This window comes from Haliotis rubra, unplaced genomic scaffold, assembly GCF_003918875.1.
Source record: "Haliotis rubra isolate DU_JTF1 unplaced genomic scaffold, ASM391887v1 Scf132, whole genome shotgun sequence".
Lineage (NCBI taxonomy): Eukaryota > Metazoa > Mollusca > Gastropoda > Lepetellida > Haliotidae > Haliotis > Haliotis rubra.
In genome coordinates, this window is record NW_025765248.1 from 141123 (window position 1) to 165016 (window position 23894).

At 40.4% G+C, this 23894-nt stretch overlaps 2 protein-coding genes across 3 annotated transcripts; one reads left to right on the forward strand and one right to left on the reverse strand.

The window, feature by feature from the left end:
• The first annotated feature begins 2960 nt into the window (after positions 1–2960).
• LOC124267571 (4-coumarate--CoA ligase-like 1) lies at positions 2961–5073 on the forward strand. Of its 2 annotated transcripts, none has more exons than XM_046702527.1 (2): positions 2961–3050; positions 3335–5073. In XM_046702527.1, exon 2 carries the CDS (start codon positions 3339–3341, stop codon positions 4971–4973), a length of 1635 nt encoding a protein of 544 aa, XP_046558483.1. In that variant the 5' UTR covers positions 2961–3050; positions 3335–3338; the 3' UTR covers positions 4974–5073. The 2 variants fall into 2 exon arrangements, with proteins under 2 accessions (XP_046558483.1, XP_046558482.1); XM_046702526.1 differs by having other exon boundaries at positions 2963–3209.
• A 7797-nt stretch (positions 5074–12870) lies between these two features.
• LOC124267572 (cell division cycle protein 23 homolog) lies at positions 12871–23761 on the reverse strand. The gene is given in 11 exon segments (XM_046702528.1): positions 12871–12983; positions 13763–13795; positions 13798–13881; positions 15170–15251; positions 16147–16244; positions 16779–16956; positions 18247–18379; positions 18647–18746; positions 19248–19428; positions 21521–21590; positions 23647–23761. Coding segments are annotated over 11 exon segments (1173 nt in total). The 5' UTR covers positions 23748–23761.
• Positions 23762–23894: the final 133 nt, after the last annotated feature.

A 23894-nucleotide genomic window follows, 5' to 3' on the forward strand; every position in this document is an offset into this window, starting at 1 on the left:
AAGAACTTTTGGAGGGTGGGAAGTGTCATTCTAATTACTGGATAACAACTTTACTGCTGATGAGAGATCCTAAAAGCAGAGACTATATAATAAATATTATATGGTCTCTGCTAATAGATAGGGGCGTTTCTAGCATTTGACCTAGGGCTATACAGATGACGAAAGATACCGTATCTTTTGCCTCCCTGTTCATGTTAATCGTGAAATGAAAACTTATAAAATTTAGACTGTTAATGTATATATAGATATCATATTAAAATGAAAGACGGGAGATGTACATGTGCAGATGTACATTTAGACTCACAGATCACTGAAGATGTACACTAATGACACCGGGTGTTCGAGACATGGATAAGTATGTCCTGCACTACTTTATAACTTTCTTATAACACAACCTTTCCGTCAAGAAATATATCGCAATTAGTTTATATCCGTAAATTATTATTCTTAATTATATTCAGTGTAGATACTGCATTAGCTGATCGCCGCGAAAAAATTAAAAATGTAAAACGCATTACATTTCATATTGTCACTCCAGCTGTAAAGCCTCTTTCGCAAATCTTACTGCTAACATTAACATCAAAAGTCAGTCAGGGCGCCGGGGATTAGCGTGTTAACTTGACGTCACAGAGTCGGCACATGTGGTCTGTCCGACTGTGAGATACGGGTCATTTTTTTAACATAATACATCAATGTGATTCTTAAATAATGATACCACCACCCAGTGTGCGAAATAGTTTCCAAATTTTGAAATGCCTGAAAGTTGCTAGCCCACAAAAATATTCATTGGCCGGAAATTTGAATGTAGACACGGGTTTCATCATTAAGCTGCTAATATGATGAACATTTTTATCAGGCCATAATCTTGCTTGATCTAAAAGTGTACTACAACTTAACAAGTCGGAGAGAGTGATTTTCATGTATTTACAAAATGACCCAAAGAAAATCCACTAGCCATTCTGGCCAGTGACTGTGGATATTTACTGGCCCGACTGGATTTATACAAGCCACGGGCTAGCGGGCTAGTGGCTATTTCGAACACTGCCACCACCCATGGTTACAGCCGGTAAACCGCTAACAGATTGGGTGTTGTGAAAGATACGAATTCGTAATCTTACGTAATGTAGCTTAACGAGGGTCAGGGACCCCTTTACACAAAGCGCAAACGACCTTCGTAAAGTCTTGTTTAAAGTATGAGAGTTAAAATAACCTGAGCGCCACGACCGCTTTCTGAAACGGATCCTTTAGTATTATTGTACTGCTGTCGGCGGCGGCTATTTCTCTTTGGCCTCCACCGATAAATGCCAACAACTACAACGACCTCTCTGATTTTCAAGGTGAGGAACTAATTAACGTTCGCTATCTACAAGCGTTAGGTTTACATTAGGTCTATTTCGACTATATTGTAGCTCTGTAGTACTCAAAGATACGAACATGCTATATGTATAGTGTTTTATGAATATATTTGCTCGTCCATATCAAAATATTACTGTGTGTACCAATTTCAAAACTAGTACGTTCCCACACCCAAGAACAAATATTCATGACAAATACGTGTTAAATATATATGGGTTGGCTCTATTGTTAATTGGTTATGACCTGAAAGATGTTGTCAGTTCTACATGTTCGTGTCAGCTATCCACGCATGATAGCATAAGATCGTGTACCATAATATGGACAGGGTTTTTGCATGAATCGCCTGTGACATAATTATCTGTTTAACGTGTAAGTGCCTTGTATCGTTACACAGCAACATCTGTTCGTTTAACCACCTCTTGTCCACCCAATAAACCATTGTGATGTTCATATCGACGTGTTGCACTCCAGAGCTGCCTTCTCCGTTTTCCAAGATCATAGCCAGTCTTGACCGCTCTGTTACCGTTCATTCACCCAAGAGACAACGTCAACTGCGAGAGGATCCCTTCATTGACCAGATCAATGACTGAGAGAATACAGGAGAATCACATTATTATCAAGTACGCAAGTGCGAAAACAAACCAAACGCCTTAAACCAGTCAGGCACTAGTCAAACAAAACGCTCAAACCTGTCAGGCAACCTTCAACCAAAACGCCCCTCAAACCAGTCAGGGATCCGTCAAACCAAACGCTCAAACCCCTCAGGCACCAGTCCACCAAACGCTCAAACCAGTCAGGTACCAGTTCACCAAACGTTCAAACCAGTCAGACTCAAGTCAAACCAAACGCCCAAACCAGTCAGGCAACCTTCAAAACAAACGCACCTAAAAACCAGTCAGGCCCCAGTCAAACCAAACGCCTCAAATCAGTCAAACCATTTCAATGCTATTTTGCCAAAATGACCCTGTTCGTCGGAAAACCGGGACAGGATCCTTGAGTACAAATTGACAGGGGTCTTTAAATATTCACGTTTGGACGAGTTAACTTGTTGCTGACAGCCGTCCAGGTTTCACGATACACCGTCAATCAGACCACACACTATCACCTCTTACTTTTACCAGGGGTTACTTGGAACATAGATCTATCTGACCCGAAATCTCCTAGGACCAAACGGTCGTCAACGATTGTTGTTCTTCGAAGTAGTTTACTTGTAGTGGATATGTGGTAACGCCCTCGAACGAGATGATGACATAACTGTACAATGGAATATTATACATAAATCGATAAATGAGGTTTCCATTTACTCAACAAACGACTGTTTCCGAATCACGCGAGATTCAAACCTTGTTTAGTTACTTCATGTACTCTATTAATCTATTCCTCACGGACACATCCACAAACTGGGAAACGCTTATCACAAACTGAGATCAATATCCTAATGTCAAGATGTAGGAATGTAACCCTGGTATAAGAGCAAGCGTCTGGACTATATTCCTCCCTATACCGCTGGTATCTGTATTGATGCCCCCCTGCAGTGTACCAACGTTATAACGAGAGAAATGCACATACATGCATGGCTGCGTTCAGTGTGACGACTGGGATGAGTACAGCGCCATTACGGAAGAGTGACGTCTGAAGGAGACGTGCAACAGTCGTGTATCATCATCAACTGCGCCGGGAGCATCCATCGAGCTGTGAGCTGCTCCACATCGCTTACTCGCTAATAGCATATCAGTGCATTTTAGAAGCAGTCTGCTATTATTATTGTATAACTAGGTCACAGTTGTATTTTTTAACTATAACCTTTCAGGCGAGTCGCACAGTAGTGGAGTCTGCTCACTTCAATTGATGAGGTAGGCGGTGGTGTTTGTTTTTAGGCATGTGTTTACGTCTATCAGTGGTTTGTGCTAAAGCAACATGTAAATGCTATCGTCAACGTATGCAACGACTTAATCAGTGTTCTGTGTTTGTGTTACAGCAACATGTGCGACGACAGGATCATCGTTCATTCATCTGAAGCCACAATTCCATCCCTGCTGAAACGCTTGTCGGCTATTGAACCAGAACGACCAGCATACATCTTTGTTGGGAAAAATATGAGAACTGTTCTCAGTCGAAAAAATGTTTATATGCAGTCTGGAAAAATGGCAGCGAAGTTGCGCCGACTTGGTGTATGCAGAGGAGATGTTGTTGCCAACATGTTGTCGACTAGCCCCGACAGGCTTATCTGTGACTTTGGAGTATTAATGGCAGGTGGTGTATCACAAACTGCTCTTGGATATTTGAACAATGCAGACGACACATTTGGCGCGCTACAGATTGCGCAGGCGACAACCATATTAGTGGATCCCGGTGTTAGTGCGGTACTGGCAGTCGTCATGAAGCTGATTTCTTCGTCCCAGAAAACCGAGTACGGACTGGATGTTGAGTGTGCGGAACTCCCTCACCTCAAACGAGTTGTATTTATTCATTCAGTTGAAACTCAGCTTCAAACGGAAACGGAGATGTTTGTGGAAGACGTACGACCTGCTGATTTCGCCGTAATTGTTGAGACCTCTGGCACTTCCGGTGTGTGTAAACAGGTTCCTCACACCCATAACGCAATTGTACGTTTCGGGGAACAAATGTGTTTTCTTATCGGAGACAAAGGATCGCCTTTCTACAACGACAGATTCTTTGGGTGGTTCCCAGGGTATCCGTGCGTCTACCCCTGCTCGGGAATAACAAGAGTAGCGCTTGACACTCGAGACAATAACCTTCCTCCAATTCTGGACGTTATCCGCGAGGAAGGTTGTCGTTCCGCTTACCTTGTTCCAAATGAAATAGAAGACGTCGTCCAATCAGGGATGACACTAGAAACTACGGACATGCTAGAAGTGGTACTGACAGGGGGTCAACCGATACTGGGGAACAGCATGAGGATCATAGGATCACTGACCAAGAAGGTTGCCTGTCGGTACGGAATGTCGGAGACGATGTGTATATGCCATCTGTCTGTGGACGACCCTGGGCAGTTCCTTGACCACTGTGTAGGATTCCCCATGCCATCATATCACGTTCGGGTTGTGGATGACAATGGACGCGATGCGAGTCCTGGCGTCAAGGGGAGCATCTTGGTGAAGGGGGATGGAGTGTTTCAGGGGTACCTTGTTCATAATTCCAACCTACAACCTATCAATCAGGCGGGTGTGAAATTGACAGCTGACTGCGAAACAAAAGAGGAAACTAATATGGTTGGGAAATGGTCAGATGGAGATCGTTTAAGCCAAGCAGCATTTACTGACGACGGATGGTTTCAGACTGACGACATAGGCTCCTTTGATTCGGCGGGGAAGTTGTTCGTGGATGGACGCAGTTCTGATGCAATAATGCATGGGGATGAAATCCTATACCCTTACTGGTTAGAACAAATCGCACGACGGTGTCCTGCCGTCCATGATGTGGTTATAGTTCCCGTAAAAGACCCCGTTTTGTTTCATGAAATATGTGCCTGTATCAAGCCGACTGACGGGTTTCGGGATCCGTTGTCGGAAATTCAGAACCTACATGTCTCTTCAGTTTGCTACTATACCACACGAAGACTGCAGCATAAGGCCGAAGTATTATCTACTATTTGACACATTCCCCATCAATAAGAACGGAAAGCCCGACCGGAGGAAGCTTTCTCGCCAGGCCGAGATCCTGCTTCATATATGATTGAAATAGTCTGAAGGATAATAGTGTTCTGTTTTTTGTAAAAGGGGCGGTGAGGTAGCCTCGTGCTGAAAACGCTTGCTGATCACGCCGGAAGCCTGGGTTCGATTCTTTCAACATGGGTACGCTATATGAAGCACATCTCTGCTGTGATATTGCTGGGATATGTTGAAAGTAGTAATGAACCACACCCACTCTGTGATGTGACACGTGGTTTGACCAGATTATCTCTAGTTCTAAATCCACTGTAACTTGTGAGCATTTGTCCTCCCGTATGAGGTACAGAGTACCTCTTAGTTGGAGACACGTATCTATACGTTAATGTATATAACACTGTATAACCCTCCCGACATAGGATGCTTGTCGTTAGAGGCGACTAACGGGGTCGGGGGGTCAGGCTGGGATGTTCCCATTTCGCCTACATCCCATTTCGCCTACAGTAGTACAAAGAACTGGACGCTAGACTGACTCGCTTGAAGGACCAGTTAGCAACTGGAAGAAAGACAGTGCTGCAGTTTCTGGACGCAGCTGGACATTTAATTAAACTGCAAATACATTAGATTTGTTGAGAACAATGATATAAACTTGATATCTTCAGTGACTTGATATATTTGTGCTTATGTGATTTGATATAACTTGATATGTTCAAGTTTATGATTACATGTATATTATTTGATATATACTTGAGATATATATATATATATATATTATGATTACATGTATATTATTTGATATATACTTGAGATATATATATATATACTATTAAAATGGTCAGACCAACTCAACCCGACTCACAAGTTTGTTTCTCATTATTTGGGTTAGTCCATTAAACTACAGTGAACAGCATACAAATCCTATGTTCACTCAAGTGTAAATTTGTTTTGATAAGGGTGTAGGCGAAATAGGAACAAGCCGTCAGGCTCACTGACTTGTTTGACACATATAATCGTATCCCAATTGCGTAGATCGATGATCATGCTGTTGATCAATGGACTGTCGATTATTTACAAACTGCCATCACATAACTGGAATATTGCTGAGTGCGGTGTTAAATAACAACAACAACCGATACAGGTCGGATCTGGACAGCATAATATAAGACCCCAGTCTAAAGTCGTCATCATTAACTTGGCAGAAAGAACGAAAACAATATGCAGCCTGTCAATTTGCAGGTTTTCATATTCAGTGAGTGAGAGTGAGTTTGCTTTAACGCCGATTTCAACATATTCTAAATATCACCTCGTGTCAGCTTTATCTGGAAGGAAGTCCCCAACGTTGAAGGTTTCAGAAGTCCAGCCACGACACATGATCGGGGCTAACCCTGATTTGAACTCACGATCATTGATTTCTTGCGTGTCCAAGAAACGAAACTTGGCACACCGAATTGCAGCGCCATAGACGACAGGGCTACCCTTTCCCACATTATACATTCAGAGTCATGTGGACACCCTGTACAATATAGGGAGGGGTGCACTATTGAGAAAGGAGGGATGGTCATTTAATAAACTTTCAGCACCCCTGCAAACCCACCCCCCCCCCCACACCACCACCACCCTGGATCCGCCTATGAAAATAAGGTGACATTTCATAAATCAATGTTGCATCTCTTTGTATAATAGAATATGTTTGATTATGTTATTCCTGTGAGACAAAAGGTTACTTTAAATCTATCCATGGATGAAGCTATGGTTTAAAAAGTTGATGTCATGCTCTATTCACAAGGTACGTAAATCTCATTTGGAACCGACGATATGTTTCCGGTTTAAGAGCAAACATCAGCATGTGGAAGTCGAAATACATGTATTCGCGGAAATGCATTCACCTCTTTGTTGTGGAATGATATATTCTAACTGATCACGAACATGTAATAAATATGTTGAAAAGAATGATACTCCGTAAAATTGCTGAAGATACAGAGATAATAGAACGCCGAGTGAGTGAATAACTAATTTTAACAGTGCTGCGAGTGAATGAGTGCTTGTCACAAATGCTCCCGCCATGTCATCGCGATCTCTGCATGAACTCATTGACCGACTGTTTGTGAGACCACTGTTCCGTGGATGGCGGAAGTCAACACGGACTTATCTTAGATGCTCAACAAAATATCCCCCTGGGGACAAATTTGGGTGAAATGGTTATTTTGTTCGAATTTTGGATTTGTTTTAAGTTCATATATTCCGAGATATTTGAGAATGTCACTGACCAAGAAGGTTGCCCGGTCGGTAATGGAATCGTCGGAGACGATGTGGTATATGCCATCTGTCTGTGGATTTCGACCCTGGGCAGTCTTCGGACTACTGCAGGATTCCCATGCCATCATATCACGTTCGGGTTGTGGATAAATGATCGCGGGGAGGTGAGTCCTAAGGCCAAGGGGAGAATCTTGGGTGAAGGGGATGGAGGTTTCCAGGGTACCTTGTCTATAACCCAAACTCTAAGCAACCTACTCAAACAGGTGCGCGGTGTGGAAATTGACAGCCGACTGCGAAACAAAAAGAGGAAACTAATATGGTTGGAAATGGTCAGATGGAGATCGTTTGCCTTTAAGCAGCATTTACCGACGACGGATGGTTTTGCAGACTGACGACATAGGCCCCTTTGATTCGAAGCGGGGAAGTTACACTCCGTGGATGGACGCAGTTCTGATGCAACAATGGCTGGGATGAAATCCTATACCCTTACTGGTTAGAACAAATCGCACGACGGTGTCCCGCCGTCCATGATGTGGCTATAGTTCCCGTAAAGACCCCCCGTTTGTTTCATGAAATATGTGCCTGTATCAAGCCGGACTGACGGGTTTCTTGGGATCCTTCGGGTTGCCGGAAACTCAGACTACATGTCTCTTCAGTTTGGGTTAATATACCAATACCTTAAAGACAAAGTATAAGCGTCGAAGTATTATCTACTATTTGGACACATTCCCACCAATAAGAAACGGAAAGCTCGGACTGAGGAAGCTGTCTCTGCCAGGCCGAGATCCTGCTTCATATATATGATTGAAATAGGCCCAAGCTGATGGGATAGTGTTCGCTCTTGCGTAAAGGGGCGGTGGAGGGTGTAGCCTCGTGCTGAAAACGCTTTGCTGATCACACTGGAAGCTCCATATCTGATTCTTTCAACATGGGTACGTTGAGTATGAAGCCACATCCTCTGCTGTCCTGAGAAGCAAGGATATTTGCCAGTGATATGCTGAAGCGCAGTAGTAATGAACCAATAATCACCCCAGGATAAGGACTCGTGGTTTGGACCAGATTTCATTCTAGTTCTGTAAATCCACTGTAACTTGTGAGCATTTGTCCTCCGTATGAGGTACAGAGTACCTTTTTAGCTGGCAGACACGTATCTATAATGTTAAATGTATATAATGACTTTTGTAACCCCTCCTCGACATAGGATGCTTGTCGTTAGAGGCGACTACACGTGGGTCGGGGGTCAGGCTGGGATGTCTCCATTTCGCCTACAGTAGTACAAGGAACTGGACGCTAGACTGACTCGCTTGAAGGACCAGTTGTATAACTGAAGAGAAGACAGTGCTGCGGTTTCTGGACGCAGCTGGACATTTAATTAAACTGTTGCAAATACATTAGATTTGTTGAGAACCATGATATAAACTTACATATCTTCAGTGACTTGATATATTTATTGTTTATGTGATTTGATATAACCATATGTTCAAGTTTATGGATTACATGTATATTATTTGATATATACTTGAGATATATATATATATATATATTGCAGTAGATAAATAAAAACAGAATGCCGTTTTCTCCAATATTTACGATATAGTATATATACTATTAAAATGGTCAGACCAACTCAACCCAACTCACAAGTTTGTTTCTCATTATTTGGGTTAGTCCATTAAACTACAGTGAACAGCTACAAATCCTATGTTCACTCAAGTGTAAATTTGTTTTGATAAGGGTGTAGGCGAAATGAGATGTAGGCGAAATTGGAACAAGCCTACCCTTTCCCACATTATACATTCAGAGTCATGTGGACACACTGTACAATATAGGGAGGGGTGCACACTATTGAGAAAGGAGGGATGGTCATTTAATAAACTTTCAGCACCCTGCAAACCCACCATCTCCCCACCCCTGCCACCACCACCCTGGATCCGCCTATGAAAATAAGGTGACATTTCATAAATCAATGAAAATCTATCCATGGATGAAGCTATGGTTTAAAAGTTGATGTCATGCGCTCTATTCACAAGGTACGTAAATCTCATTTGGAACCGACGATATGTTTTCGGTTTAAGAGCAAAACATCAGCAAGCATGTGGAAGTCGAAATACATGTATTCAAGCGGAAATGCATTCACCTCTTTGTTGTGGAATGATATATTCTAACTGATCACGAACATGTAATAAAATATGTTGAAAAGAATATGATACTCCGTAAAATTGCTGAAGATACAGAGATAATAGAACGCCGAGTGAGTGAATAACTGAGATTTTAACAGTGCTGCGAGTGAATGAGAGTGCTTGTCACAAATGCTCCCGCCATGTCATCGCGATCTCTGCATGAACTTGCATTGACCGACTGTCAGGCTGAGACCACTGTTCCGTGGATGGCGGAACTCAACACCGACTTATCTTAGATGCTCAACAAAATATCCCTGGGGACATATATTTTGGTGAAATCGTTATTTTGTTCGAATTTTGGATTTTTGTAAGTTCATATATTCCGAGATATTTGAGAATGCATTCAAAGCAATAATATAGAACGAATCATTGAAACCTGTTTCTATTTATTCGTAATGTTTTGTGTGAATACAGGTAACTCCTACACAGTCGTAAAGTTAGTTATTAGTTGTACACATTGTAACATGAATGGGGATTTGTTTTAGTTCTAAACAGGTATTTGTATTTGACATTGCCGTCGACGTTATGATAATGATAACACACAACACATGTGCATGCTCAAGCGCTAACTAACGCATTAATATTTACCCAAGATAACCCAAGCCGCCCGTTAGGTGCTAGAAGGTTACAGTCACATGTCTTATCCAACTGGGTACCCATTTTCTACTGGTGAACAGATGTAATTTTGAAGGTCAGACCACATGTATCACATATGCATCGTTGTGGGGCAGAACTCTCAGGAGTCAACACAATCACCCATCCAACGACTCTTGCTTAACTTCAACCACAGGCAAACTGTAGCGCAAATAGGACTGCGTAACAGAAGGAAAACGACCAGTCTTGCATGTAGGAAGACTGGTCATTTCATTTTCTTTGCTGCGCAAACCCTATTTGCGCTACAATTTGCTCTGTGCTTCAACTGATTTGGGACCTGAGCTCTATGCACAGGACCACACACACCACCACATGCCGAATGAGGTGAGTGAGTTTAGTTTTACGCCGCACTCAGCAATATTCCAGCTATATGGCGGCGGTCTGTAAATAATCGAGTCTGGACCTCGATAATCCAGTGATCAACAGCATGAGGCATCGATCTACGCAATTGGGAATCGATGACATGTGTCAACCACGTCAGCGAGCCTGACCACCCGATCCCGTTAGTCGCCTCTTACGACAAGCATGGGATACTGAAGATTCATTAGAACCACATGTCGAATATCAGCGACGAATATCAACAGGTCCAAATATACTCCCCATCAAACGTTTAGACTTACTAGTGTAAATACCAGCCACTTACTTCAGTCAACTGATCTAAACCTTGATTTTGCAAAATATTCTTTACAGTTTAAAGGTACTGTTGTACTGTTTACATGAACTTGATGTATCGTAAAACAAATTCGTAACGTTGAGAAGATTATTATTGTCATGAGTTCAATAAATAATGAAACTCAGTGAAAAGTAGTAGTGAATTCTTAACACAATGTCACACCAGAACGCAGCTGTTCACATGCACGATATTTGCACATGCATATCAGCAATTTGATACATGAGGTCCTCGTGCAATTCATCTGCATAATGTTTGCAGTTGGTTCCCCGAGTAGACGTGGACATAACATATAATAGTGAGAGTGTTTTAAGTGAGTCTAAACTTTTGATGGGTGGTATACATTAATCGCAGAGGATGTAGAATACAACAATTTAAATTTTCGTATTTGTACAGTCAAGTTCAATAATATTATTAGTATGAAGAGTCATTTGACCGTCAGATATTTAAGATTAATGAACGATATTTAAGATGCATAATGAATTACTCAGTTATCAAGTTATGTTCATCATTGTTTAGCGTGACCAAAATTTACTAACCTTACTAGTTTCGGAAGTAAGTATTATGTCATATCATTTTGAAGAAGAGATTTCACACCGGAAACCAGACGGGTAGGTGAAAGACATACTCGAGGGCAAAGTTGTGACCGCACACAACAAAGCAGAATCAGTGATTAAACGTTTACCTGACGCGTTATTGGTGTGGACCAGGGCGCCTCGCTTTCACAAAGCACTAATGTGATCGTAAAGTCACACTAAGGTAACCTTGAGTTCAATGTTAAAGAATGGGAGTTAGGGTTAACCTTAGTAAGGTTGCTTCGTGAAAAGAAGTTTTAGACCCGTGGAATGGCGCTGCCGATCGAATCTAGCCCTACATGGAGTGCTGTCAACGTGGCTAAAAGATTAATCAACGAATTTAAAAGTTTGATTTTTCATGTCTTGTAAGATCCATGATTTTGGCTTGGAATTGCGGAGGTAGCTGTTTTCCCGGTGAGTCGTGGCGTGTAACTTTTGAAATAATGAAGGTGACCTATTTCTCTGAACTTATTTCGTGACCTCAAGAACGTAGTTTGATTGGACAGTCATTTCTAGCACTGTGTCATAGGAATCTGGCTCAAAATAAAGTTTTGGTGTCTACAGCAGATAGCATCTACAGCAGATAGCATAACATAAGTTTGTAGATCAATGACCTATGGAGATCTCTGATTGAACATCACAAAAAACATCCCATTCCATCTACATTCTTTGAGACAAATAACAGCAACACATAATTATGTATTTGCTTATGTTTATTATACATTAAACATAACAACATTACAAGAAGAAGATTCTTGTACGAGTTCAACATCACTTGACCAGTTTGTATCGTTAACATGATCCAGCGTTTATCTCAAACATTTTCCCACTGAATTCACACAATTGCACTGAGAAATGTTCAAGAATGCTTGTATGTAATCTGTGTGAGAAATGTTCAAGAATGCTTGTATGTAAATGGTACAAAACAGTGCTCTTCTCACCTCAGTTAGCTGTATGTAAATGTTTTCATTCATTACACGATGCAATCCAACTTCCACACACTGAAGTAGTTCTGTATGGATACACTTGGTGGCATTTAAAACATAATACTTCAATATATAGTCGACTCAAGTCAATTAATATAACAGTGTCTTTGATTGGCATTTAGAAGAATGTTATAAAGAAGGTTCCTAATTGTTTCATTCACCTGGTGAAGGAGTAAGAATATACTTCGAAACGTTGTGACCCTTCACAATAAAGAAGTTGACATCCATAAAATTCTTGCCAATATAACAGTGGTTTGAGAACTTACATATATGCAAGCATGTTTTTAGTTTACTTACAACAAAGCTTGGTGTTGATCTGTCAAAGGAGCTTCAATAAGGAGATACAAGTGTTCCACTAACGTTAGCAAGAGTAGGGAGACAAGCAAAAATACTTGAGTCAGGATAAGGAAAAATAACTTTTTCTGCGATGCAGCCGAGGATGGAACCACCAACCTTGAGCTCTTCTGCCAGACACTCTATCAGGGTGGTTCTACTTACCTGAGTTAGACACCTATCAGGGTGGTTCTACTTACCTGAGTTAGACACCTATCAGGGTGGTTCTACTTACCTGAGTTGTTGGGCTTGTCTGTGATAATACAGGGAGTAGGAGGGCATCTTGAGTATCTCGTATGTCTGACCAAGGCCGTACCAGGCTCGATAGTCTCGGTTGTTCACCTCTGTAAGAAAGACACCACTGATTGATAACTCAGATATAGATACAATGAGTGAGTGAGTGAGTATGGTTTTACGCCGCTCTTAGTGATATTCCAGCAATATCACTGCCAGGAACACCAGAAATGGGCTTCACACATTGTACCCGTGTGGGGAACCGAACTCGGCTCTTCAGAGTGACGAGTAAACGCTTTAACCACTAGGCTATCCCACCGCCCCCAACAATGAACAATGCTACAATGTTACCATGTTAAGACAATGAAGTCATAAAGAGTAAGTTTATTAACTGCATTTTTAAGCTGTATCTATCATAAACAAGGCAATCTTATGTTAATTCATTTCCTGATGCTATGATATCCAATTTGAAAAAATTGCCCCAAATTAATTAATTTTCCCAGCACTCAATCATGTAATCATGAATTACTTAAGATCTCATCTGTCTACAAGGGTCAGTAATAGGGAACACACTTCACAGTGAGGAGGTCATTTCTGTACTGCAGTGTGAAATTCAAAGGTAGAATTATATTTGGCTGAATAATAGTATATAAACCTATGGACAGTGTATGAAATAAGCCAGACATCAGGGCTGGTAACTTCAAAATGCTATGAGTCCAAAATGGATTTAACCAGACTAGACACCAAGATATGACTCAGATGTATATAGCATCTACATTTTTACCAGACCATCGGGCTGGCTAGCTCTAAATCTTGACTGTCCTTCTGAAATCTAACCCGTCTCGGGCAGTCGGATGGGCCTTATTTCACACACTGCTATGGATCTCACCTATAGCTTGTCTGTATGCCTGTATAGCTGCGATGTGTTCTTCATCTCCATAAACTCATGACCAATCAGAGTCGATTGGAAGTAGAGTATTGATTTCTCCCCGGCTGACAGATAGTTTCCTGGAAAATATCACCCAGATGTCAGGTACATTGAGCTACAGATAACTTTTGGGTCAGGGCTGTGTTCATCTGGAAGTAGAGTATTGATTTCTCACACCGCTGGGAACGGATTGTAAAAATATGATAGAGTAATAGTTTCCTGAAAATATCAACCCAGATGTCAGCATATACCTGTACATCACAGTACTATCATTTTGTGTGACAGGGTCTGAACATTCTGTTACACCTTGTACAAGAGAACCTAGCTTATCCTGACTTCCAATACCCAGAAACCTTGCCTATCACAATGTATTTATGTGACAGAATATACAAACTACATAAAATGCTTTTCTCTGGAAAACTGGTCTTCAGATGTGGACTTCAGCTATCCAACAGTGAAGAATTCACACTTTAGTGTCTCTAACAGCATGGCAACTACATTAATAGATGTTTGTTTTACAATTCAACATCGACAATGGTTTATCAAAGGGTATCAGGTGATCATGTGCAAATTAGTTGAATGGCTCAATCTTTTATTGGGCAAACATTGTCATTTGATGCCGAAGTGCAATCTGAGATGATAACATTAGTTAACTTGCAATGAAAACAGTGATCGAGTGTCTGCACAGTATGTATCACAGTCAACATGAAACCAATCTGTTAAGAGGAAACGAAATCCAGAGATAGTTAAGAAAAGGAAGGAAATTTTAGGGAACCGTTCATTTTTTTTAAAATTTAGGGTGGGGGTGGGGTGATGATGATTTTAAAGGGGGTCCTACCCATTTTGTTCTGGCGAGGTGGGGGTCAGCAACTTTGTAAAAATATTTTAAAATATGTTTAGACATTATGGGAAGGGGAGGGGGATTGTTTTTGTACATGACATTCAGGGGTGGGGTTCACTTAATTTGTACATAAATGTTAGGGGTGTCATTCAAATTGCACATGCTTCTCCATTAAAATCATCATCACCCTTCCCCACCCCCTGCCATAACTTATGAACGGTCTATTAAGAAGATATATAGATATCCAAAATGCAATAGTCCAGATAAGCAAGGTTAGACTGTACACACTAAAGGAAATGTAACCAACAAAAGAGTGAGTGAATGTTTTGTAAAAGTATTCCTGCTGTAATACTAGAAAAGCTTCACACATTGCAGAAGTATGGACAACCACACCCATGTCAGTTTAAGAAGTAAACACTTGTACCTCACCATCGGATAAAGTGGGTGGAAAGCAAACATAACCTCCAGTGACACTTAAACTACATCAACATGATCAAATGACCTTGCTCCAAGGGAGGTAATCTCACCTACAACACAGCATGTCTCCACCCTGTATTTGTCAATCTCAGTACACTTGTGTGCAAGGTTGGCCATCTCTGCTTGCATGTCCTACAACACAAATGTACTTAAAACAGATACTGAAATATTCGGATAATGTAAAACATAAATGTCTTGAACATGAGATAATTACTTCAATTCATGACATTTTCAAATGTGACGATGTTATTTGTACATGACTACACCAATAAATGTGCTGACATAGTGACTTATCACTAAGTACTAGAACCAGATGTCAGGACTATATAACCAGATTTCTACCCAATCTTCCCTGATTACTAATTCCACAAAAATGTTCAAGCTCTTTGTGTTCAAGTCCCTGCATGATCCAGCACTACCCTACATTACATCCCCAGGTGGACTCTGAGAACAAGACCATCACAAATGGTCAAGATACAACCTATAACTTCCAGTCCAGCTCTAGACATGATAACTGGTGCCCTGTGTGAAGAGTGAAATGTCGCCATCAAGGGTATTTCACTGACATCTTGCATTACAGTGTGACTGAAGACAGGTTAGAATTGTTGTAAGAGACGACTAACAAGATTGGATGGTCAGATTTGGTGTCTTGGTCATATGTCTTCATATCCGATTGAGTATACTGACTGACTGAGTTAAGTTTTACACTGCATTTAGCAATATTCCAGCAATATCGCGGCAGGGGACACCGAAATGGGCTTCACACATTGTACCCATGTGAGGAATTGAACCCGGGCCTTCAGTGTGACAAGCAAACGCTTAACCACTAGGCTACCGCTTTAACCACTAGGCTGATTGAGTAGATCAATGCTCATGATGTCAATCACTGGATTGTCTTTTCCAGACTCAATTAGTTACAGACTGCAATAACATAGCTGGAAAATTGCTGAGTGCAGGGTTAAACAACAAACAAACACATTAGTTCAACACTGGTCCCAACTAAGGTCCAGAATCAAGTTATAATTACCTTGACATACAGCAGGTTAGAGAAGATGTCCATATTCTCCACTCTGTAAGGGTCTATCTTCTGCAGCTCTGTGAAAGCTGTCACAGCCTGGTCTACATCTGTACACAGCAGGGATCAGAATCACACTACAGGACAGTCTTACTTGAAACAACACTACTGGCAAACAAGGATAAGTTGTACCGGTGCAGAGAACGCATTTACGAGAAGTAGGCGGTGCACGGCAATGAGCAAACCCATTTGGTCTTTGAAAGGAAGAGCAGATGTAGGCTAGTGCACTTATCCTTGTTTGCCAGTAGGGGGTTATTAGACAAGCAGTAATTAATATATTTTAGCTAGTGTATCAAAGACAAAACATGTACTGTATTACAGAGGTACAGATAAGCTGCATATCTGTGTAAATTCCTATTAAATCTATCATATTCAATGGCGTATAAGTACGCTTCAATTTTTGTAAATACTCAATAAATTTGATCTTGCATGTGTACACATAAAACTAGATAAAATAACTTAGGCATATTGAGAGGTTTTATTTCAGCACATGAACTTGGTAACTTGCGGTCTTTCTTATTGTATCTCATATTACAGATCAAATATAAATAACAAACACTGTATGCATGTGACACTGTATGTACCTCTCATATTGTGATAGGCGACAGCAATCTGGGAGACGATGTAGTTGCTCTTGCTGAAGCCAGTTGCTAGGAAGGTCTGGTAGACAGCCAAACCCTCCTCGTTCAGCTGCAGCTCCAGATAGGCGTGAGCCATGAACAGTTGTCTTACCCAGTGATCCGGTAAGCTTAATGACGACAACTGCAACATAGCAGGGCTTCAACCACTTCGAACAACATTTCAGTTAGCAGGTCAATTCATTACAATTACATATACACATATTTGTAATATCCATATCCTTAAGCATGCTCAGAGCACTACATTATAACTAAGTCAATTGATCTTACTGTCCTCCCTGGGAAGGGGCGGATCCAGAAGGGGTGCGGGGGTGCGCATCCCCCCTTCTAAGCTGAAAAAGATTCCCCAAGGAGCATTTCCCCCTAACCCTTGGACTTCATGATTTATGTGCATCCCCCATTCTCCAAAATCCTGGATCCACCCCTGCTGGGGGTATTCAACCAGGGCTGCCTGTGAAGGGCCACAAGGTTAACAATTACCATCTCAACCAGGGTACCCATTCACTGCTAGGTGAACACAGATAGACTTCAAACAGACCACAGCTTAAGGAGACACCACGTGCGCTACACTGATTTCATCGATGATCAACCACGGAATCACTAATGAAACCTGTATAGTCCTGTAATCTCTATACCCAAGATAGAGTGACCCAATGCCACCTCGTATGACACTGGGAGACATTAGATTGGTGCTGATAACATCAAGTTTGTTGTAAGTTATTTCATGTGATTAAATCATCAGTTAGCCATGTGATGACCACGAGATTCAGTTCAGAATGTTGATTCAACAATCTCTGATAAATGGCTTCTCTAAAACTTGCCAAAAACAAAGGAAACTGATTTCAAATTGACAAGTGAGATATCATTTATTAGAAGACATGCAAAATATGTGCTAACAAGAAGACAAAGTCATCAATATCCCCAGCAATGGCAAGATACTCTTCATGATTATGTCTACGAGTCTAAGTCGAACTTGTTGTCATGGAAACGCAAAAAATATTTTATTCAGAATTCCAAAACTACCAAAAGGCCCCAGTACACCACCAGATCTATCTATGTGCCAAGTTTGGTGAAGAAATATCGAACGGTTTTAGAGTTCTGCTCCGGAAAAGACAAATGTGCACAGACGGGCGGACGGGCGGACGCACGCACGCACGGACGGAGTCCATTTTTATACCCCCCGCAAAACGCGTTGCGGGGGATAAAAATAATACTGAGCACAGCATATGAAAAACTACAACACTCAGATATCAGACAGACCTCTGCCCTTACACTTCCTACCAGGTGTGACTGTGTTGCAGTGCATAGTAAAAACTCATTGTAAAGTTTTCTGTCTCACTTACTGAAGATACTGAACATGCTCTTACTGCAAGATTTTCCTATTGTCATTCATGATTGACCATGACTTCCTTACCGTCTCCCGGTCTGTGATGAGCATGGCCAGCTCCTGCCACGCCCCCCAGTGCAGTGGCTCCTTATTGACAGCCTCCACAAAGATATTCATTGCCTCCTTCTGCAAGTCCAGCTTTCTCAAGACAACCCCATACCTACAGGAGATAGTGGATAGTGACAATGACAAAGGTCTTCATCAAATGACATAACATAGTGGACATTGGGTTAGGTCACAGATTTTAAATATATGTGGGCCTAAGTGATGATCGATGCATAGATGGTTAACTGATGTTTATACATACTAGATGACATTCATTCTATACATCTGTACGTACCAAACTCACATTTCGTTGTTGCATAAAACCTGTGCAATTCATGAACAAATCATACGCTAATCAAATTGTACATCCAATTTTCCTTACAGGTATAAACCGAAGCCATCAAGTTCCTTGTTCACGTTCTTCTTGCTGAGGTCAGTTTTCAACACCTTCAGATTCTCATTGTCCACCGATTCAGAGGGACCTGCACCAGGAAGAGCAGTCATGTGACCATGGCAAACACTGACCATGACAACATTAAACTTTCATCTTTACATGCCTATTAAAACACACTTAGAGACTTGTATTGATCCTAGCATAGAGATGATAAACTATGGCAAAGCAGGTATCAATGTGCTTTAGTTAGGTGAGTGTGCCACCGATATCACTGTTGTGTTAATATCTCAGTGACCCTGATGTTGTCTAAGCATACAAATGACCTACAGGGACACTATTTAAATTATGATAACTGTGAATGAACAGCTGTCAAGAAGTATTCAAGGTATGTGTCCAAACCCTACAGATACATACATGGGGGGTCATTTTGATAAGCATTCTTACTTCTTTTATTGTGCCAAAAGCCATTACACTTTGGAAAAACTATATAACATTCAAAATACAAAAAACAAAACTACTATACATAGAGCAGTTTGTCATTTTTAGATGTCTTGGGGATTGAAAATACTCCATTTACTACAGTGTATACCTATAGAGTCGGATGCATTGTCTATCTTCCTCTTCTCATCAGCCAGGTATCTGGCGTACATATGGATGAAGTAAGCCTTGGGACTGGTGCACTGTTCCACAGCAAGGGCAGCTCGGTCATACTCCTTAAGGTCAAAGTATGTGGTAGCCAGTGTGTACTTGTCATACTCAGCCCAGTGGTCCTGACAAATAAACCAGGGCATTATGTTCCTGATCAGGCTTCAGTGTGGAAATATTGGGGGTTTGTACCAAAAACATATGAACTGTTGTACATGGTCGACTTTTGCCTTTTTTCTCATCTAAAGTGTTCATATATTTACAAATTGCCCAGTCGACTAGTACCTTTGTCCTAGGTTTGTTGTTGAACACATACAACATGATTCATTATATATGGCAGCATCCTGTAAATATTCAAGTTTGGACCACCAATCCAGTGATCCATATTGTGAGCAACAATCCATGATATCAAGTAACAAAGATATCATCTTGTCTTCTCTTACACAGGGCAGTAGGGTAGCCTAGTGGTTAAACTTAAAGCATCCGCTCCTGATGCTGAACATCGGGTTCGATTCCCCACATGGGTACAAATACTACAATGTGTGAAGCCCATTTCTGGTGTCCCCCTGACGTGATATTGCAGGATATTGCCCAGATAAGCTGCATATCCGGGTAAAATACTCATAGAAAATTTCAAATTACGCATTGAAAAAATAATTGTTGCGTACCAATTACGCATTTAAAATGTTAGATACGCAAAAAGTTTAAAACAAATGCGTACGGAATATATTTATAACAATCGCTTGCGAAATGAAAAAGACATAGATTGCTATCAAGTTGTACTGTTAGTATAGGATGAGTGATTTTTTATGAAATCATTTCCATTATATTTAAGTTGGTTTTGATTAGGTATGACATAAGGCAGAACATACCTGCTTAGTAAACTTACTCAATGACATATACTTAGGTGAGTAAAATGACTGAAATACGCACATATTTGAAAGCAGTGGGTAACGGAAAATGAAATACCCACTCCAAAAAAATACAGTGGGTACAGTACCCACATGAGCTAAATCTTATCTGGAGCTCTGAGGAATATGGGTAAAAGCGACATAAAACCATACAAACTCACACACTCTTCTCTTACAACCAGCACACAATCCCAAGAGGATTCATGGCTTGGAAATAAAGGAGGCTTGAAACTTTGAAACTATGAAAGTTTGTGACACATCCACCCTGGAAACCTGATTATGACAATGATGTTTAGTGGCCTCTACAAATGTTGAACTCCTGAGATTAGTAGCGTTTTGTGTCATACATTCAGGTGTTTTGCCCTGATCTGCCAAATCTACCCTTCTATAATATACTCTGTGTACACTGCAGAGGAAGGAAAACAAAAACAAAACTATACCTTGTGGAAAAACCAGGTGTATTCAACAACCCGTGACAACATATGAACAAAATAAGAATTGGTAACATTGGATCTGACTTTTGCAAAGTTTAGTTTCTAAATAAACATGATAAAACCATTGAGAAATCAGGTTAGTTGATCTGTCAGATGGAAACATTGTAGAGCCTGATCTTAAGACAATAAGATGTGATCATCCTAGACTAATATAAACTAAATGATACTTTCAACTTGTATATGAGTTGCATAACCTTAGCTATGATCATAAATATTTTACATTTACAGAGCAAAACCTGCAATTGAAATGATGGAATATATTTCTCCTCATAAAATAATAGTTTCGAATACTATTTTGTTCCGATCACTGCATCAGAATTCGTCTCCTTACATTATTGCGTATGTTTCAACTAAATCACCGGCAAACGTGTGCACAGCTGATTGCTATTTCCGGCTCTGTATACGAGACAAATACACATGGTAATCTTAATCCCTGCATATAAGACAATGCCCAACAAGAACAAATTAGAACTGAAAAGGTAAATACTAGTAATCGTGTCTAGTGATGTTTAATTGCAAATTTGACGTCTTTACTGACAAAGTTGTCTTCTGTTGTTTGATGTTTTAATTTGGCGTCTTTACTGACAAGATGTCGTTTTTCTTACCCCTGAAAAAATGTTTAACGAAAGTGTAACCCATAGATTAGCCGACCACCTCCTACAGACTGTTATTTTTGTCCTCACAATTCGGCTTATCTACAGTAACTCATAGTGGCAGTGTCTACGGTAACGGACAAAAGTTGTCCTATCCGGACAAATGAGTCGGTCCCAGGCCAGTCCGTAATAGACAGATTCCACTGTACTTGGATTTACCTGATGATCTGCCCCTTGCAAAGACTGCACATCGACTGACACCTCCAAGGCATGGGATAACTCTGCAGCCCTGAAACAACAAAAGCCATAAACAATTTTACAAAACAGTGAGTTACGGGTCATATTTTTGTGCCATTATAACATAATGTAAAGATCATTCCACACAGACAGTAAATGTATGTCAGATGCTAAAATGGAGACTTCTGATGAACCATGATTAACTATGATAAAGGCTTATTCGTGTCTAAATTGTTATTATCTTCTTTGGCAAATCTATTTCTAGGTTGGCTGGTTGGTTTGTTGTTTAACACAGCACTCAGCAATATTCCAGCTATATGGTGGCAATCTGAAAATAACCAAGTCTGGACCAGACAATCCAGTGACCAACAGCATGAACATTGATCTACACAATTGGGATACAATGACATGTGCCAACCAAGTCAGCAAGCAAGACCACCAGATCCGGTTAGTTGCTTCTCACGACAAGCATCGGTTACTGTAGTCCAGCATATAACTAGACGACTTTGCACTATACCAAGGTGGTATACTATACTTGGCTGGAATACGAGTTTATTCATTATGAACTTGAGTGTTGTGACAACTGAAAACCTACATGTAGAAGATAAGTTACCTATTCTGTCACTTCATTTTAAGTCAAATACTTGAGTTTTATAACTTAAAAAAATTTGTTAGTGTGTATTTGAGGTGTGTAAAAATATGACATATCACGATCTGCCATTGAAATACTACAGGGCTGTTTGAGTGTTTCTAGTTAGTGTTCAAAAACATCTTCACATACACCTTCAATTTTTATGAGGGGAATATACCATCAGGTGAAAGGTGTTTGCAAGTAATAGTAATAGTTTTATAATTTAAAAAAAATTGTTAGTGTGTATTTGAGGTGTGTGAAAATATGACATATCGCACGATCTGCCATTGAAATACTACAGGGGCGCTGTTTGAGTGTTTCTAGTTATTGTTCTAAAACATCTTCACATACACCTTTAATTTTTATGAGGGGAATATACCATCAGGTGAAAAGTTTTTGCAAGTAATAGTGATAGTTTTAAATTATTTTTTTTGTTAGTGTGTATTTGAGGTGTGTGAAAAATATGACATATCACGATCTGTTCTGATACGCCATTGGTGCTTGTGATGCTTGGAGTGTTATAGTTCTAAAACTTCTTTCTTTCTTGTTGATCTTAGTATTTGACAAAACTGGAAAGGTGTTTGCAAGGCTTTGTGATAGTTCTAAACTTTCTGTTCTTGAGGGTCTGTGACAGTGTCAGTTAACATTCTGTCAATGCCCATGTCCTCCACATGCAATAAGATATCTGAATTAGTTACTAATGTAAAAAATGTCTCAAAGTAATTTTTTTAAAAAGGACAGCTGATGTTAACATGTGTTCTACCGATAGTTTTATGCTCTTTAACATGTTTGGGGAGGGATGGCCGTGGTGTATCATTTATTCTTTCATTCATTCACATATGTTCTTTTCTTTTGTTCTTTTCTCTTAATTTCTTTCATTCATTCACATAAAATTCTTGCTCTTAATTCATTCATTCATTCATTGTAAAAATTCACCTATACAATACACTGGCTGAAGTACTGTTAAACGCGAAATGGGTTGGGCGCTTGGGACCGAACCAAGTCACTGTGTGCGTTGGTAGAGTATCCCTGATATGAACTAGGGTTACTGAACATCAATTCTAACCTGGATCTTCACGGGTCATATCTCTAGGTATTTAATACTACCTTTTCTGTGTATTACTCATGGTAGTAAAGACCAATGACTGACTGTCCCAAAGGAAAAGTCTGCCAATGTGCTCTGTAGGATAACAGTGCACTTCAACACACAAATGACGAAAAGGCAGGTGATATCAGTAAAGTGTCTGTAATCGGAGCTAATTAGCGCTACGGGAGCTGCAATCGGTAAACGGGGGTGGTAAATTGTACTCTGGTCAACGACAACACAGAATGTGTGAGGTGACAGCACGGAGTAGTTTGACTGACAGTGGATGGTTCTTCTAAAATATGATGTTCATTAATTACATCTCTGAGTCTTCGGGTTTTTCTTTCATAAGAGGTTATGCACATGCCTGGAAGGAAATGTCAAACTACCTACCATTTAGCACCATTGAGTAAACGCCGTTGAGAGCATTCCCTGTGTGCTATGATCAAATCTCTCTTTACTTTCGACAAATCACATCTTGTAATATCCGCCATTTCTAACTCGTTCCTGTAACTTCCGGTTACAGGGATACATAATTAATCTTTGTTTAATTTTACATCCAAACTATGGCTACTGACAAAAATATCCAAATTAAATACACACATAACTAGCATATACATATCAAATAACGAGTATTTAAA